The sequence below is a fragment of the Coloeus monedula genome, assembly GCF_965178545.1.
Source record: "Coloeus monedula genome assembly, chromosome: 5".
NCBI classification, from domain to species: domain Eukaryota; kingdom Metazoa; phylum Chordata; class Aves; order Passeriformes; family Corvidae; genus Coloeus; species Coloeus monedula.
This window is the reverse complement of record NC_138785.1, coordinates 4,517,469-4,537,069: the sequence shown is the minus strand read 5'-3', so window position 1 is coordinate 4,537,069 and position 19,601 is coordinate 4,517,469. Positions and strand designations below refer to the sequence as shown.

Here is a 19,601-nt window from a genome sequence, read left to right as displayed (position 1 = left end):
GAATTTACTCATGTTATTAAAATAATTTCCTGTGTCACACTGGGCCAGAGCAATTGCAACTTATGGTTCTGTTATTAAGCAGTGCTAATTGCTACAAATAAAGTGCTGGTAATGAACTAATGCACACGTTTCTTACCTTCGCAAACTAATGTCGTCGTGCTCTTGCTGGAGCATAGTGGGGTGCAACACACACTTCCCACAATCAATTTCAACCCTGATATCAAGCTCAAAGTCAATGTTTCTCTCCGTGGTGGTGCCAGTGACACTCCTGTTGGTGGGTGTTGTTGGCCAGCGCTCGGTGAACAGCTGGTGCACAGCAGCAAAGCCCGTGGCTTTCTTGCGAGAGGTGCTCCTGCACAGGCACAGGTGGGGGGCAGGTATCAGCAGGACATTAACCTCAGCAGGGGCTACAAGGCATTCCCAAACTATGTCCACATTCAGTGTATAATCTTATAAAAACATGTTGGGAAAAAGCCTTATCTGATATGCAGCAGTACAGTGACCCATCTTGCATTAACACATTACATTTCTTAATATAGAGTATTACAAAAACTAAGCCTTGCTTAAATTCGCAATCAAAAAAGGAACACAAATATTTATACAATTAATTTCTTATTTGTAAATACCCACATTATTACTTCCTGTTCTGTGCCTCAAAAACCTCACTTTCCAAGTTCTTTCATTCTCTGCCAAGCCCTGAAATTTCTAACAGTTGCCTCCTTTTCCGATCAGGATCCCTCCTTCCCACACAGTCACCTCTGCTGGACACAACCTCCCCTGCCTTTCACACACACACTTGACTGTATTCAGTACTTCACCAGCAACAGATTCTGTGGCTTTAAATTCAGTATTTCAAGTTTGAAAGTACTGAAAATATATTGAGGTATCTTCTTCATTTCTGTGTTGTTCCTCAGGACCGCTACTTACGGTGGTTTCCTATAAAAATACGTCCTCTCCCTTTCATGGTCATCGTCCTTCTCCGAGTCCTCACTGCTGGAGGATAAGCTGTCATCCCGGCGTCCTTCTTCAGGCTGGAAGGGAATGCCGGGTGAGAAGCCTACTGGAGTTTTGGGTGAACCAAATACCGAGCATGAGCCTTCACTAGTAGATGAGTAATGGGAGGGACCATCAATAGTTACGGACAAAAGGTCCATTTCTGTCTCCTCTGGAAACTGATTGTGAAAAGACAAAAAGATAGTAAATTTCCACAGGTATGATTTCCACCGAGAATGCAGTAGATAGATCTGGAAATAAAGAAGCAAGAGTGCTATGAGAAACTCTTACTTCTGAGTTCCTCATAACAAGGAGAGAGCAGGTAAAGGAATTGCAAGAGGGATTATGAAAAAGAAGGGAATGAAAACTTGGTGGGGAGATGTTCGCCATTGCCTAGTGATTGAGCTCAGCCTGCTAGATAAAGACTCATCATGCTCTTACCAATTTAGAAGGAATGGAAAGATTTCATTTAAATTTAACAACTATTTTGAAAGAAAAGGACAGAAGGCAGCCCAAGTGCCCATGACTTGCAGGGAGCGTTAGTGAGGGCATGCAGGGCACTACACAGAATGTACGGCACCGCCCCTGGGCACCCTGGCCTGAGCACGGAACCAAATGTCCTAAAGGAGCCTCCTATTTCTCACAGAAATCATGGCACAGGCAATTTTCCAACATTAAATTCTTAAAATGCCTGCAAAAAGTATCTACAAGTGTTAAAGACCAGCACTTCCTATGCAGTGTTACTGTAAAGCTACACAGTTGTTGTCTGCAAATTCAAATTAGAGCTCTGCTGAGCAACTGACATTATGACACCAGGAAAATACATTTTTAAAAAAATATTCAAAATTTGATACCTTTAAGGGTTTGATAGCATTTTGCTATGCCAACGGAACCTAAGCTAACTGGGCTTCTACATAACAACAACAATAGGGAGAATAGCTTTTAAATGCAAACATATTGAAATGTGCAAAGCACATTCCCAGGTGTCATTTCCACCATTCTCTCAGAAACAGGAATTTATTTCCTGGGAGCATGAGAATAATTAGAAGGGAGAAAAAGTAAATTACTGTCTCTTCAGTTTGGTTGGGGTTTTTTTTGGTTAGTTGTAGCTTTCCTGATTTGTTTTGAGTTTTGGGTTTGCTCTGTTAATTTCTTTTTAAGAAAAATACTCTACTATGTTCCCTAAATATGTTTTTGAGAGCAATTAAAAAACTCTGTTAGTTCTCAGGATATTAAATTTTGGAACATTCCCTACTTGCTATTATTTGAAAATGTCTTACTCCGCATTAAATGTAAGAATTTTAACAGAAATAAGAGTGTGAGAAGACGTCCTCCCACCTAGTAATTATTTTGTTCTGGTGTTGATTGCTGTTACATTGGAACACAATGTAACAGGTGAAGGCACACACACTAAAATCATCCCCTAAAGCACATTTCAAGGCTAGACTTGGGTCACTTTACATAAGCCTTGCTCGATATTTAAGCAAAACCCCAATAATTCATTTTACAAGAGGTTTTAGGTCTACATAAGGGTATAGAAGTATTTTGATTGTTGTCATCAACAACTGTTCTGCTTAATTTAAATATTTTCAAACTCAATATACATTCTGTTTAGCTGAGTGCAAAAGAGAGGAAATATTGAAAAGCAGCTCCCTATGAGATAAATTAGTTCTCTGGAAAAGAATACTTGTTTCTGCTCAGAAATACCTGAAAATACCCTTCCCCTGGACAGCTGGATTGTTGTGCAATCCCCAAAGCTGTTTGATTCAACTTAATAGAAATGAAAACAATATAGAAATTAAAACAATTACAATAATCTCAGCTGTGCAAAATCAACATTTTGAAAATGAGAAAACATAGCAGCAAAAAAAAAGAAAAAAAACCACCCCCAAACCAATTCAACAATCCATTTCCAACACTGAGAAGGATAAACCTGTAGAGCTATACCAAACTGACTAATACCCATTTCCAAAACTCTAAATAGATTCAAACACCAAAAAAAACCTAGGTGATTTTTTTTCCACACCTCTGACAAGAATCCCAAGAAAATCTCTACTGTGTGAGCCTAAAAACCAAATCAAACCATTTAAAAACATTTTTCGCTCATGATTCAATTAATTTCTGTGCTAAGAAACCAAAATACATCTGTCTTCTAACAAAACAAGTCTATCTTCCAAAACCACATCTGTAATTGAGGCAAACGCTAAGAAAAGCAGACACATAATGAAGGTTTGCCTGGATATAATAATCTCATGAACTTGTGACCAAATGGCACAGGGAATGCAATTGTATGGCATATAAAGTAATTCTTACAGAATCCTGTATGTTGAAGGTTACTCTTGGCCCAGGAGATGCAGCATCTACACGGATATCTGGGAGGTCTTCACTGTCTCCCAGTCGAGAGCTGCAAGCAAAACAAAACCCAAACAGATTCTTGAGTTGTACTGCAAGATTTTCGGGTCATGCAAACATTTAACTACACAAATATAAGGTCATCCTTATCACTTTGTAATGGAGGAGTATATTAAATCATAATTGAAGCACTTAGAATACTGGCCAAATCATGTGTACCTTCTTTCTCTTTTTTCTCCACCTCCTTCCTTTTAATGTACCTATCTCTGCTAATTTCTGTATGGAAGTTTTTCAATCCTGAGCCAACATGCAGAAATTACAGAAAAACAAGGTATTTGTAATCTACCACACAGGGCAATTACTCACACACAAAAAAGCATCTCCCTTTCTTTGTCTCATTACAACAGCCCTTTCAAAAGGTAGATGTTTGTACATCAAGTGTAGAAAACGAGTATTACGCTATGCCATTTTTCCTTATATACATTTCTTCAGTATGTTTTGAAAACAGGATTCCATAGAAAACCTCAAGTTGTTGTAAAAGTGGAATTTTCTCAGAGGTTTCAAAAAAATGAGAGAAGTGCTTTTTAGAACATGCCTGTCTCGCAAAATGATCTCCTCCTATCCAGTTCCACTACAAACAGCTGCTGCCTGTAGTAAAAGGACTCTTCAGGCCCAAGTCCAACATTTCCCCCATTCCATGTGCTGTTATTGCTATCACAGATCCCAGATTCCCAGAAGCTCACCTTGTTCTGTCCATTCTCTTCAGAGGTGGCCTCCCTGATGCCGAAATGCTCTTAGATCGGCTGTAGCTGGGCTTGTAGCTCAGACCCCACTTGTCTTTCAAGGAGGCAGCCTAAACCAGAAACAACATTGAAATGCAACAACTGAGAACACAGAGAAAAACTCTGGCAAGCTAAAATGCTATTGCACATGGGAGTGCCAGCAAAGTAAAAGGCTTTTTGGGACACAAGTGCTACAATATTCTCAAAGTAGCTTAGTCCTGCTCACCCTCATGCTGGATCTACGGAGCTTTTTGCGGACGTCCCTGCGGATGTCATTCACAGCCACTGACTCCAGCTGCTGGTAGCGCTGAATTTCTTGGTTTATGGTCCCTTCACTTGCACCTAATTTTCTGGAGATAAAGCATGGTTGAGTTATCTTATAGATACTATTTCCACCATTTCAAAAACCTGTGTTGTAAGAATGCTTTCCCTGGGAATTACCCCATTTTTCTCTTTTGTCCCAATACTTACGACCAGGGCCAAATACAGCTGCAGAAATATTAGAACAAACACTTAACCTAAAATCCAAATTTCAAATGAAATTTCCCTCTGAATGGTGACAATAATTTCATTATAAGTATAAACACTAAAACGTGTCTCCTCTTCATTATTTAACACGTAATTACCAACCTCTATTCCCATCCCAGCCAGATCCATTCATAGTAAGTCTGTCTTGGGGAAAGGGGGGGGAAAAAAACCCCAAACAACCCAAAAAACCATGTTTGCAAATACCATTAATAAAATTCACAGAAGTTCAGATGAAATTTGAAGTAATTTTTTCTAAAGGGTTTTCTCAAGTACAGTATAAGATTTATCTTGAAGACATCATGTACAACATGCAAAAAAAAAACCAATTTAAGTATTTTTATTCTTCTTCCTAAGCTTATTACAGTTTCAAAACAATATATTTTGCTAAAGTAATCAGCATGATAGTAAATCAAGATGGAACTATGATTTTGGATCAAGAGGAAAAGCATTATAAATCAGTCATTAAAATGCAGAGTCAGAAAAATACAGACTAATCTGACACTTATGGAACAACCAGAGAGATTTGGGAGAGTACTTGCCTATATAGCTTTTGCTTTTGGAATCCAAAAGGACAATTTTTTTATTTTTAAATAAAGGCAGCAATTTGCACTTAACCATAACAGTGCCACAAGATGTATGATAACAACATAAAGCAAACCCCACTTACTTTAAGTCATCAATGACTTTTGCTTGCTCATTGAGCTCTCTGATATCAACTAAACGCTTCATAAATTTCCTTCCTCGCTGCTCTCCAGTTTGGATACTGGAAGCTCCCTGCCGCCGGTGATCAACGATCTCCTGTTTAAAGTAAGCATTTCATTAATGCCCTCATCAAAAATTCGACATCAGTACGATTTAGGCAAGAGGCAATGTGAATTTCACACCTTCAAATTTGGACTAGTGCATGCAAAAGAATCAATTCATGTGAATAGGCAGCTGATTGGATTTTTTCCAGTGATCCAAAGCCCATCATTCAGTTAGACACACTATAACTACTACATACATGTCCCCATGAGCAGGATCTGCCTGCTTTCATATGTGCTCTGCTAGACTGGAGCAAATCCCGCTTCGCTGAGCCCAAGAGATATTCTACAGGAACAGAGTATCGGTGGGTTGGGGGACTCAAACCCAGCAGGTGATTTACAATCCGCTGCCCAAATGTGAGCTTGCGTGCATCTCCACCCAAGTAGCCTCCACCTGATTTCTGAACAACAAACAGGAGCATTAGTGTGCTGGGATAATGTTGTCAGGCAAGAGACATTAAGGAACAGCTGTTAAAATGGTTTTGAAGAAAACCAAAAAAGCAAAGTCAGCAGCATATTGCATAGAAGTAGGGGTTTTTTTAATTTGTTCATGTTAGTAACTTACTCTCCTGTGAAGAAAGCCTAGAAGAAATCCACAGCTTTTACAATTCAGGTACCTGAGGTTAGGTACCATGTCTCCTCCATGTTTTCAAATTCAGATCAATATTTCCACATTATACCAGTAGAAATATGATCTGCAATGTGTTGCCTTTGAAATATGGAGTTAGAAAACACACACACACACAAACATTTTTAACTTGCAACAAGACTTGTATGAGCTATAAAGACTTGCATGCTGGACTCAAGACTAAGACCTTTCCATTTGACAGAAGACTTTTTCCAAGCAGTAGGACTTATTTTGGTGGATTCACTTACTGCATGTATAGTGGGAGACATGGTGTCAACCTCATCCTCATCTGAAAGGTCAGCTATGTTCACAGAGTTGAGGTCAGCAATGTCATCAATATCTTCCTCTCCTGTCAATGTTGTGAGGGTGTTGCCCAAAGCATTCAATCTTTTCCCAATGTTTGGATCCATGTGGACGTCAATACCACACATCTTCCACAACACATTCAGTGTCCAGGTTCCAGCACTACTGCTTTCTGTGTTAACAAAAAATCAGTTTAACCAGTTTTTCCTCTTCTAAAAAATCCCCCATACTGAATTATGTACTAATTAACTAAGACAGTGTTTGTCAGTTACAAAGAACTGTCTTTTCTGCTCATTCTGAGAAAAATATATTTCCACAACTGAAATGCCAAATGAAAATACTTCCCACTATTTCTTTAACAAGTGATATAACATAGGCAGACCTAAAGAAAACACATTCCGTTCAGCCAAGCTGATGACAAGGAGAGAGCATCTCAAGCTTCAGCTCTTACAAATGCAGGCAAGTACATCATTCCAAAATGGAATTTCTAACAGCAAGAAACATAAAACATGTCTTTCTGCATGTACAAATGCTGACCTATTTATTCAGGTCTTGAACAACAACGCTGGAAGATGTCGTATTATGTGTATAGTGTGCCTAGTGAATATCCTGTCTTCCCAGGATTTTTCACCATCAAAATACAGACCTTGCTCTAAGCACAACTACACAAGATACTGGTTTTCTTTCTAAATGAAGTATGACCAATACAGAGACTGACATCTATTTCTGAGTGCTCTGGAGAATGTCCAGACTACTTAGACTGGGCAGAGAGGGAGTTTGGGAAAAATGGAAGCCTTTTCTGGGAGAGATAAGAGAGGGATGGAAGCAGCATGAGAAATACTGCAAGATTTAGCAATCTCTAGGGCAGGAAGCAACAGGACAACACTACTGTTATGGCAACTATTGCTGACTTTTCTCCAACCAATTAAATGAAAACACAGTTAAAAGACTTAAATTTCATATTTTATGAGTGTTTTATTTATGTAGGACTTAATTTATTAAAACAAACACATTACCTGCTGCAGCTTGTCCCGTTGTCCTAGAACACACTTCATAAGTACCATCTGGCACAACACCTACGTGAAGCGTACAAAGCAAATACACTGATTACACAGACAGTAAAAGTTGCTTTAGACCAGCCCTTCCCAATCCCATCCTCAGTCTCCTGCCTGCCATAATCAAAGAATGATAGAAGTTCTAGTTTTAATTCCCATTGGAGGACTTCTCTTATTTAGTAAAGTTAATTTATTTGGGAAGATACAAAATTCTAAATGTATATTATGCATAAATACATATATGTACTGAATCAACTTAAAATTCCATAACATTTTAGAATTTTCACCATTATATATATTTATATACATGTAAAAAAAATTTCTATATTACTCTATTAAAAACTTACTGGGATCTTATGACATTGCATAAAAGCAATGCATCCAACTCTTCCAGCATCTCTCAGAACTTAAATTATTACAATGATACATAAAGCAGCAAAGTTTACTAATAAAGGAAAACAACAACAAAGGAAAGTAACCTTTTAGATCCATATTATTTTGCTTTCAAAAGGCCGAAGTCTTTTCTTTAGGTTTTTTGGGAAAGCTCAGCCGTTTTTCAGGTCAAGGGGAAGGGCAAAAGTGGATTTATATCTGAAATACTCTTATCCAGTATGAAATCATCCTCACTTACATGCATTCATGACTAGATCTCCTCTTATTTCTGGTTTCCAGTCATCCCAACTTGTCTCAAAGCCATCAGCAAAGCGGATACAGAAGTTTTTAAAATGACCTTTGCTAACTAAAGACTCTGAGGAGCAGGCAGTAATGAGTGTGCTTTCAATAGTCAGGACTAAAGCAGAGCCAGTGTCAAGATCTGCAGAGTGGTTAGACTGGAAAATAAAATCACAGGGAGAATCTACTGGTCAGTGCGATGTCAAAGTGATATTGTACATTTACTAAATGCCATTTATCTTTCCCTTGTAGAAAACTGATCCCCTCATCATATCTCCTCGTGTTTTTCCTTCTCTGCAGAGCTTCAAAAGCATCACCTCTGCCCACACAATGCCTTGCATTGCTGTTTCCTAAATTCAACACCTACATTATAAATTTATTAGGGCAGTGGGAGTCAAGCTCATCTGGGAAAAGAACAAAAGTCCATGTTTGATCGAGGGCTATAATCCATAGGCCCCATGACCAGAGAACACAAGTCCAGGATCGATTCTTTTCTCATAGAAGGGTCACACAGGACTTGATTGAACAATGACAAAAAGTAGCTTCAATCCTCATGTGGTTTTTTGGTGCTTATTTTGATATGTACAATTGCATACACTTAGGTGTACAGATTGATTAATTTCTAGCTCTACGAACATCTATAATTATGTTTCCCTATAAAAAAGCCCACATATTTCCTTTTATAAGACTAGACCTCTTTTGAAATATGCATCACCTCGTTCTGTATATGTACCACACACAAACTGGTATTTTAACAGACTTCTCACAGTCACGCTTTTGCTTACCTGGGGTGTGTTTGTGATGGGCAGGCAAATTCCTAAGTCATTGACAGTCAGCTGAAGGAACAGGGTCCCAAAAGCCTGTGCAGAGGTTTGCTGGATTCCAGGCAGCATATCTACCACTTCTTTTGTGGCCATATGAATATCTTTATGTAAAGCCATTCTCTGTTCATTCCAGTTGTCATATGCGGCCTTGTAGTTCAGCCAGAATAGCACAGCTTGATGAGGAAACCAAAAATGTTTAACTGAAATCCTCACATTAAAAAAACTAATGTACATTCACTAAATAAATTCTTTTTTTTCTCCCTTTTACAGTTCTCTGTTACTTTAAGTCAGAGGATGTATAACAAGGGGCATCCACACATTCAGGGTGCAGTGATTGGGCTCGTGCTTCAAAGGATGAGATGAACAAACCTGATCATTTACCATCAGAGTTAATATATTAAAGTGTCCTGCTGTTCTCAGCATTATTTGTCTGTGAAAATTTACAACAGCAGCTTCCTCCAAACCGTCTGAAAACTAATCCCCTCAACAAATGGAATTTTTGATGTTTGATGACAGAATTATCAATCTGTTGAGCATGGAGGAGATCTCCCAAATTTCTCATCTACTTAACATGAAACATATTGAATCTTAAATAATCAAGCCTCTTGGGAAAAAAAAAAAATCTCTCTTCCTCAGTATGAACACTAACTTGTAGCAATTGTCTCTACAATACCTCTGTCAAAGGCCACGGGCTGGGCAAAAACAATGGGTCTGTTCAGAGTAATGAGCACAGCTTCCCTGTCTGATGAGCCACTGATTTCTTCTCGGAGAGCATTTCTTAATCCAATTCTTGTCTTGAAATAGGCAACTTGATGGAAGTCTGAGCCAGCTTCTTCATAAACCTTAAAACATTTCAAAAAATGGGAAGAGGGAGAGGTTTGCAGCAGGGAAGAGTTCAGGGAGGGGGAGTGGGAAGGAAAAAACCCCAAATTACTGCATTTGACAAAATATAAAATTAAAACAGCAAGTTGTGTCCTTTCCTCTTTTTCTTCTCTACCCAAAGTCCATTTGAGGATCTCCAATATTTTTGCATTAAGTTCTGATCACAGTATTATTTTCCTTATTTATCATGAATTGTTAACTAACATAACTATTTATATATCCAGATCCTCTATTGTGACAGTTGATTTATAGGTCCTAAGATTTCTATTTGCTTGTATGTTTCTAGGCATCACAAAATACTTTCATATCCTAGAATAAGCAATTCCAGGTAACAGCAGCTTTAAGAATACAAGAGGTACAACAATCAAACCAAGACAGACAAACTAGGTCAAAGTGTAGGTCTAGCAAAGTTTGGATCTTCTCTGATCTTGTTATTTCATTCAAATATTCTAAAAAAACATATCAATATCAACACAAGTTTTGAGTTTGACTCAGTAGAAAGGCTATCACTGTTCCAAAGGGCTAAGAAGTTCTAAGATATTAATAGTATGGGGGAAAAAAATCCCAAAACAAAAAACCAGTATGGTACAACAACCTCTTGGCTTGGTTATATAATTTTTAAATCACTATTAAGAACATTACATGCAAAGGTTTTGAGCACTGACCTGATGTTTAACAATCTGTCCCAGTGCCAGGTTCAAATCCACCTGGCATTTTCCAAACAGTTTGAGATAGCTGCTACTTCCAGGCATTGCTTTGGTTTGCAGTCTGTTGGAGAGCTCAAGTTCTATCAATCCCGTTTCAAACCTCACAGCACGCATTGAGGGAGTTGTAGCTGTCACTTGAATTCCCTGGATAAGGGAGGTACAAAGTTATGAGCATCTGCTTCAGAGACATGATGAGAAAGGAAAAAAAACCCACCACTGTTTTGTCATCATAAGATTACCTTAAACTGCAGGCTCAATGAGTAAAGAAGAATTTTTGGTTTATCTCCATCTGTTGTGCCATCGTGTTCATTCCAAAGAGGTATTGGCTGCTCCCCTCCTGTACACGTTAAATATACACGGTCAGTTTTAACAAAGAAAGCATTTTAAAACCAATAGATATAAAGAGGTGACAGTGGATGAAGCCTCATTTTAAAGTGACTAGCTGAAGATTTATAAAAACAAATGAGGATTGAAGACATCAGTGCAGATTCATTTTCTTACATATCATTAATAGCCCTCTACTGTGAATGAAGGAAGAGCGGTATGTTCCTCCCTCCTGGGAAACTTTCCACAGGAAATCTCAAAGCCTGTAAGGAGTAACACCTACTTTTCAAGAAACATGTTATTTGTCCCCTGCACCAATGTATCTCCTACTTATCTGACAACACAAATTCAACATCTGAGGAATTGAAATGATATCAGTATTTTTCAATGAGAGGAGGAAAGAGTATTCTACAATTATTTTGGTTTTGGGTTTACTTCCTCATCCTGGCACATTTCATCCCAAGTTATGTGCCCTTGAAGCAATCCTGGCTTTAATTCTCCTTGAGATTTATCTACATTGCAACTTGTATTGTATAGGAAGAGCTTGCTGCTGGAAAAGGCTAAGCCATTAATTCTCTCCAAATATGCCAATTCTTCTAATTGCAGTTATTTGGTGGTAAGAACAGGCAGTTAAATCATGGATTAAAAACACCCCAAACAACAACAATAAATTTTTATCATTCCATTTTGTATCTGGATAATTTTCTTTTAATCAACACTGCCTTCAACTTCTAGAAGCAATTATTATGGAGTGTCTGTTCATTAACTAGCTCCCAATCTGTGCAACTTCACCTCAAGTAATTGGCACTTACACCGTTTTTATATAAGGATAATATGCAAATGATATTTTAGTGTAACACAAGCCATAATTAGAAAAAACACTGTAGCACATTACACTAATTGGTACTTTCAAGCCATTTAAAAAATTACTTTGCTCCAAGCCAGGAGGACTAAGCCAATTTCTGCCCCCATTGTTCTGCACTGAGCACCCAGACCACGGATTGCTGACCTGACCATATCCCTGCTGAATTACCCCAATATGGAAGGCAACAGTCACATTTCAAAAACCATCAGGCTGCTACTTGCAATACAAATTTATAGTCTGGAAAAGCAGAGAACCAGCACTGGCCCTAAGTTCCTCACATAAAAATGCAGGGGAGATTGAAATGCAGGGTCTAAAGAACACTGTAAAAGCTAATATGGGTTTCCTGGTTCAGCACTGTATGCTCCTCTACAAAAAATGTTCTAATAGAATAATGACAGCTGTCAGAAGAATTGTTGTTCCCCTAAGCATTTTCTTACTACCCAATACTAATGTATTTTGGCTGGAACAAATATCAGGGTGTTTCTTGTTATCCCTCAGGGAATTCAGCATTTTCCATTTTCTCCACTACATTTTTTAACTGCCTCAAGGGCATGTCACGTGGACCTGCACAGTCCTTTTGTTGCATCTGTATACCTGAATATATATACACACACACAGAGGTACATGGAAAGAGGTAGATGTACACACAGACACTCCTTTCACTTAGTTACCACTTGTTGTTCTTTCTTTCCCCATGTTGTTTCCAACTATTGATGAATCTTTACACTAAAAAATAGCTGCATTTCTGTAACAGCCTTTTAGGATAAGTCAAAAAGTGTTTAAATCAAAGTGAATACAGAAGGTAACCCAGCCAAGGTCATGCCATAGACAGACACAGAGACTGATGTCCAGAATGCCACACAACCCTGCTTCCCCAAAAAAAATCCTGCTTATGATCGACCTAGAATAATTTCCAGAGCCTCTGTTATTATTTCAAAGTCCTGCTCTGCTTTCTGCTGTTGCTTGCAATAATAGACATGAAATGATGGTATCTGTAAAATAAAGAGCTGATCCTGAAAGCTGTTAATGTTACCATCAAACAAGGTTTGAGGATCTTACTTAAAGCTGCTTTTACGTGTTCTGCTTACCTGAAACCTTCTGTATGACCTCATTTACTTCTTTCATGAACACTTTTTGCACAAACACTAAATGGTTTAAAAGGTCAGTTGTGAGATTATGTTCAAAGGAACCAACCTGCAGAAATAGAACATTTTAGAACAAAACTTAGTTTTAAAAACAGTGGATTTTTAGGGGTTTTTTTGAGCTGCAAACATCAGAAGTCTCAATTACAAACACGCCAGACTATTTTCTGGCTAAAGAATTACAGTTAGAAGAAATGCCCTGCTTTTCCCCAGCAGGCAGGCTTGTTTTAAGCACTTTTCTCTCTGGGAAAATTAACTATGGAAATTGGCACACAACTAGAACTTGTGAAAGAACACTCTGTGTCGAGCAGAAAGTTTTCTATCATTAAGATTCTATGTCATGTCATTATTCTACTTATGGAGCTGTCTAATCCCCCCCAAAAAAAATAAACCAGCCATATAACAATAAAATTGTTTTCCAATTTTTCAGTATTTGGATTCAACCTGTAAACCTGAGAGTTCTGGAGGAGGCAGGTTGTTAAAAAAACATGAAGATGCACAGACAGAATTGTAAGAGAAGGGAAATAGCAAGTTATCAAGATGAATCTTGAACACCTACCTCAGCCACACAGCGCAGGTAGTTCCCCTGCAGGTAGTAGCCTTGCTTGGCAGGGAGTTCATCTATGCTCCAGATCTGATCAGAGTAAGTGTCGTGCTCTTCCATGACATATTTCCCTGACATGGTGACAGGAGGCAGGTTGAGACTGGCCGAAGGAGGAATGGTCGACATGTCAGTGGCAGAAACTTTTGAAGTGAAGCGCAGTCTGTGATTTGGAAGCTCAAAATTAAATCTGGTTTGGGCACCTGTAAAAGGAAGGCGGGAAAAGAAAAGGCATGAACTGGCAAAAGAATCTCTTATTTATCCTTAAATTTAAGAACATTTTTTGAACAATAAAAAAAAAATTAAAATGTTTAAAATGTTATTGAGGTATACAGACCTAAAGAGCTATATATATCTACCCACATGATTCTGGGTTGTCTTAATTTCTAAAATAAACTAAGGCTCCACAGTAATAAATGGAGAAGGGAGTCATACAAACCATCTCAGGTGTACTGAGACCTTATAAGACTATTCTCAAGTAGCAGTACAGATTATAATTAATTAATCAAGGATCATAAACTGATGGCAGCAGTCAGACTGAAGCATCCTGAGAGGAGGCTATATATGAACGTATGTAAGTCTTCACCTGCTCTTGCATTCTGCCTCTGCAAATTGTGTGTAACAACCACAGTGAAAATTCTCTACAGGGCCACCTGATTGAAGTCCACATTAAAAAATCCTCAAGCTGATGGCAACAGATTCAAACAGATTCTAGCTATAATTCAACAGAAACACCGAGTGCTTTCGGATGCTTATAGGAAGGCCAAACTAAAAGCAATAATGTTTTTAAAGTTCCAGAGAACTGTTACCTGTCATTCCATGACTCCGCATTCTTCCCATCTTGTATTCTGCCTTCAGGGAGGGCAAGAGCGCTGCTCCAATAGCTATCCCATCTATCATGGCACTGAACTTCAGCACTATGGGCTTCTTTTCCAAGCCTTCTGGCAGCTGTGGGAATTCATTTGTTTCTACTGGAGTTTGATTGATACTTGTTGGAGTCTTCTCTGAGGGCAGAGGAGTCGCCACATCTTCTTTGGCTGGTTGGGGCCTGTGGACCAAGACGAAGAGCGGAAAACCCTTCCTGTTATTCTGCCTGGCTCTCCCACAGACACCTGAGGTGGCAAAATCCTGGAAGTGGGAGGGGTTTGGGAGCACTCACGTGGTGGAGGGCTGCCGGATGAGGTCGGAGATCTGCTTGGAGAGCTGGTGGGAGCTGCGCACCATCATGCTGTGCAGCGTGGCCGGGTGCTGCGGGATGTTGATGCTGATGGCGCCCACCTTCACCACAGCCGCGTTGTTGGTTTTCAGCCCCCTCTGGGCGCTGTACAGGGCCTGCGATTTGGCAATGCTGCACTTCACCACAGTTCTGACAGCAAAAGGGAACAGCAGTCATTTGCACATCCTCCCAGTTGTAGGTTAAACTGAGTTTTGAGGTGTTAGCTGAACTTCGAAGTAATTTTGCTTGTCAACTACACCCAACATTCCTTTTTCTTTCACTTTACACACAGATGCACTACATGCCACAAACAACTACGCTACACTTAAAGGAACTACACATCATGCATGGCAAAAATACCAAAAATACCTGTTAAAAACTGCTATTCTTGCCTAAAGTAAGGTCATTTCAGTGCATACACACCAGGCTGCACATAGACAGACAAATTTACGCACACAGAAACAAAAAAAGAGCCTTCCATTTCAACTCCTGTTCAGGAATAATCTTGAATCATCCATTTAGTAAAATGACTTAGTAAAATCTGATTTTAGCATCCAAGTAAAGTCAATGGAGGAAATACTCAATATTAAATACATAGCAACTGATAAATGAATTTGTGAATCAATACTGATGTTTAATTCAAACATATTATTCCAAAATACATCATCTAAACTTTATTTTAATGTTGAGAAGGATATGGTTCACGATGGTTACCCAAGATAAAACTGCAACTGCACAAAGCTGACAATTTTTGATGTCATAACAGAATTTTGGCATAGCAGAGTTCATTAAACTCCTATTAAAAAGATATCGGGATAACACATTAATGTCCCTGTGGTCAATTCCTGGAGGGTTACCCAATGGAAGTATTTTATGCAGCCAACACAGAATTGCAGCCTCAAAGAGAAGGACATGTAGTTGTCAAGATGCAATACATTAGCTAAAATGGCTTAAAAATAGACTATAAAATTGCAACATTCAATGCAAGTTTCTCAAGTACTATATTTCAAGGGGTATGGCTAAACCACTTTTTGTATCCTATTTAAGTTGTTTAAAAACAGTTTGGTCTATAAACGGTCTCGTGGTGAAAGATACAATATTCTGTGAACTCCACTCTCTAAGTAATGTTTCTTCTTATTCTTATGTCAAAATATCAGCAAGGCAAAACAAACCCAGATGTGGAAATACAAACCAAAAAAAAAAAGACATCACCCATCTGCTTATAATCAAGAAATACACAGCACTGAAATGCAAACACTGGCCTATCAACAGCAAATTAATTGACTGAAGCTCAAGGAACATTCTCAGATTTTCACAGCTATGCAAGAGATGCAAGTGACCTAAAGCAGTTCAGAATTAATACTTTGGGGCAGACCATCACGTAGAAATTATTTCAAAATATGTGATGTAGGAAACAAACCTTAATTCACAACAATTTTCAGAAAAACATTATATAAATAAACATTACTTAAGAAAAGGCCAGACTTGTTTTAATCCACCTCTTTAAAAGAAAACCACAATTATTTCTCTTGATGTTTGCTTATTTCCTATTATCTTCCTGCTACCATTCTGACTCAGCTGTTGTGAAGCCAATCAAGAACACATTTCCACCCCCATCTATAACACAAAATACTATTACATTCAAACCATTTTAAATGCTTCTTTAATTAAAAAAGTATTCCACCAATTCAGCTGTTGCAGGAGAAAAAACCTCAGCAAAATTAACTCTGCTTTTCTCCTAAGGTATTTTCATATTTCATGCAACTAATTAATTTCTCTGCTGCTTGCCTACAAAAAACCTACTTCCATGACAGAATGAAATGTGGAACAAATGTCTGGCTATCCATTTATTATTAAAGATCTGCAGTTTGCTTACCTACAGTGATATGCCTACAACAAATCTGGTTGTATCTAATTAAAATCATTAATCATTATTTAGGTTTTATACCAGTACTGCTTCCAGAAAGAATTCTATATTCTTGCATCAATACCATAAAAAAATCACTCTCCAGACAAATTTGTGACAAAAAGTCTTTGTCCTGCTATAGAACTGACTACAAGGCCAGTACTCTACAGATTTTTGGGAATGTTGTAAAAAGGGGGGGGGGGGGAGGGGGAAGTCAGCAGGAGGCCTGTAACACACAGGAACTACTACACTGAGTCAGCTGAAAACTCAGGCAGCAGCAGATACCTGAGGTGTAAATAAATGATCCTTCCTTTAATTTCAACCATCAGGAATTTACTTTCTAGACCAGAGGCTGTATTGTGTTCATGACTCACCACCAGACCTATCCTACATGGATTTATCCAATACCTTTAATAATGTATACTTTTGTTGACCACATCACATGGCAGCAAATTCAACAACTCAGTGATGCACTGGTTTAATGCTGCTACCAGACAAAAAGGAACACAAATCCCACTATTCTCCCTACATCACTTGCAGCTTTACAGTCCTTCCAGAGGTATAAGGACATTTTAAAGTTAATCCTGTATTACCACAACACTGAATACACAGACACAGAGAGGAAACCTACACCCACACACATAGATCTGCAGCATGCCTGGGACTTAACCCAGCACACAGGTAAATAAAGAGAGAAAGGAATGGCCCTGTTCATGATGACACCACAACAGGGACTATCACTCCAAGCACAGCAGTTCCAAAGCAAATCTCACCTGCATGCTCCCTTACATTTATCAACAGTATTTCAGCTCATTAAAATAAGCACAGGACCAGATCTGAAGAACTTAAGGACCAGTCAAACCATTTTAACATTACAGTAGTAAGTGCAGTGTAATAGCAGCCCCTAAAACTATATTGCTAACATTTACAAGGGCTTTTTTTGGCAGGTATTTAGCAGGCTTCATTAAAAACAGCTTATCTAGGTAACACAAGATGTTAAACCAAAATGTATTCAAGCAGCATCTGCCTACACAATCACACATAGTAGGAATGCAGCCATTAGGTACACAACACAGAGTTAATTCCAAGACTATTAAACATAATAATATGACATACAGAAACTCTTGTTTGGCTGTGCTTGTAGGAGATGTAGGAAAATCCTCCAGTCTACAGATGAAGATTGAAGAGAAAGCAAGAAAAACAAAAACAAAGCAAATAAAGAATAAACAGTCATGCAAAATTAGTCAGTTAATTACTTGTAACCCACAATATGACATTTATTTTCAAATTTACCAAGTTGAAGGTTTTGGGTTTACTCATGTTTGTTCTTTGCTCTTGTTGTTTTAAAGATTTATCATTATTTTCCCTCTTTCCTTTTGTACCCTCCCTATATGTACAGACATGAAGGGCTTCAGTCACCTTCAGAAACCCTTTGTGACTCTTAGATTGGAACTTTCATTTATCCCTCTGAAAAACTTACTGGAATCAATTTCGCTGAGGAAATTATAAAATTCTCTATGTTTTAAGTTCTATGTAGCATCTTCCACACTAACCAAGACTTAAAAGGAGAGAGAGAAACTCAAGTCACATTATTTAGCCCCCTTCTTACAAGAGTCAGGTTCCAAGACCAGTCCACATACTGAGGGTTACCCAGCTAACACCCAAATTGTGTGAGGGTGATCTGTGCTACAAAGAGTCGTGGTTCAGCTGTTGTTCTGCAACTCAAACAGAAAGAGATGCGGCTCTTTACAGAGAAAAATAATGCGTGGCCTTTTTGAGTCTGTGAACCTGGCAAAAATAAAGAACTCAAAACAGTGTGGATGCTGAGCAAGTGATTCACGATGTTCATGCACAAGAAATGATTCTCTTCCCCTCCCCTGCCAGGTTGTGTCAATTATATAAAGGCTGGAGAAGGGATATTAGAACTGTAAAAATAACATGAGAGAACAAAGAATGATGCATTATGAGAATTGAAAAATGTATCTATTAAAGAAACACTATAGATCTTAAACAGGAATAATCAGCATCAGTAGATTAACTACTCCCTAAAAATCTTGTATGGTTTGAACCTGTAAGTTCCAAAAAGCAATTAGAAGCACAAGAGGGAAAATACACAACATATACCACTTCTATGCACTTGAACAATTTTAAATTGTGAGACTTCCTACTTACTGGATATTTGGGGTAATTCCCTCCAGCAGGACGATATTGACACCTCCTATGTGAGCAGTGGCACATGTCTCAGTCATCTTTTGATGTAGCACATCTTTAGGAAAAAAAGATATATGACAGCATTTCAGTCAAAATACATCAGGTATGCCTACTGCTTTTAAAAATACTGCAGCAGAAAAATAACTGAAAAATTACAGCTTTAGCAGTCACATTACATGATGTCAACTGTAAATTGTAACAAGAAGAAAGCTTTTAGAAATGAATGACTATCTTCTAAGAGAATTTCCTCCATGGCACTTCCTGAAAATCTTGCATCCTTTTAAAATCCTTCAGCATCCTCGTAATAGTTTTTAAAAGAACTTGTTGAATATTATTATATTACACACACACATCACACACACACACGAACATGTGAAACTGCCAGCGAATTTCACTACGGAGAACACTTTTAACTCATCCCACCTTTCATTTTTTCTTTCAGGGTGAAGCTGCCATGGATTCTTTTCAGCTCGGATTCCATGGTGAGGCCACCAATGTCAGCCTCCAGGTGGGTTCTGTTCACCATCCCTATCCCAAAGACGATGAGGGTCACGTGCTGTGGCTCCGAGGTCACCAGGCTGCGCTTCCGCCCGTTGTCCTGCTCGTTCTCAAACACCACCCTGCAGGCAGGCTCAGTGGGGCTTCGAACACCTACAGAGACACCAGCAGTTATTTAAGGGTTTATTTGTAATAAATCCTTGGCATATCCCATATATATTTGTATTTGAAACCAAGGCTCACGTATCTTGCATGTCAACAAAACTCCTCAGGAAAATTATCTGTGCCTCGCTCACTCCACCCTAATAC

The 19,601-nt window shown here is 38.5% G+C and overlaps 1 protein-coding gene across 6 annotated transcripts in view; it reads right to left on the bottom strand.

Annotated features, from left to right (window-relative positions):
- BLTP1 (bridge-like lipid transfer protein family member 1) overlaps positions 1–19,601 on the bottom strand; it is an 88,741-nt gene that overhangs the window by 12,220 nt on the left and 56,920 nt on the right. For 4 of the 6 annotated variants that reach the window (XM_082281537.1, XM_082281538.1, XM_082281541.1 and 1 more), the window contains exons 47-66: positions 19,218–19,445; positions 18,756–18,849; positions 17,700–17,750; positions 14,621–14,827; positions 14,271–14,509; positions 13,420–13,664; positions 12,807–12,912; positions 10,769–10,866; positions 10,488–10,673; positions 9,614–9,782; positions 8,902–9,113; positions 8,076–8,274; positions 7,406–7,465; positions 6,335–6,561; positions 5,323–5,453; positions 4,354–4,477; positions 4,089–4,198; positions 3,307–3,397; positions 928–1,172; positions 137–352 (exon numbers count right to left, since the gene is read on the bottom strand). In XM_082281537.1, the coding sequence (XP_082137663.1) occupies positions 137–352; positions 928–1,172; positions 3,307–3,397; positions 4,089–4,198; positions 4,354–4,477; positions 5,323–5,453; positions 6,335–6,561; positions 7,406–7,465; positions 8,076–8,274; positions 8,902–9,113; positions 9,614–9,782; positions 10,488–10,673; positions 10,769–10,866; positions 12,807–12,912; positions 13,420–13,664; positions 14,271–14,509; positions 14,621–14,827; positions 17,700–17,750; positions 18,756–18,849; positions 19,218–19,445 (3,238 nt within the window). The remainder of the gene's footprint in view (positions 1–136; positions 353–927; positions 1,173–3,306; positions 3,398–4,088; positions 4,199–4,353; positions 4,478–5,322; positions 5,454–6,334; positions 6,562–7,405; positions 7,466–8,075; positions 8,275–8,901; positions 9,114–9,613; positions 9,783–10,487; positions 10,674–10,768; positions 10,867–12,806; positions 12,913–13,419; positions 13,665–14,270; positions 14,510–14,620; positions 14,828–17,699; positions 17,751–18,755; positions 18,850–19,217; positions 19,446–19,601) is intronic. The other 2 variants (XM_082281542.1, XM_082281540.1) reach the window with 2 other exon arrangements.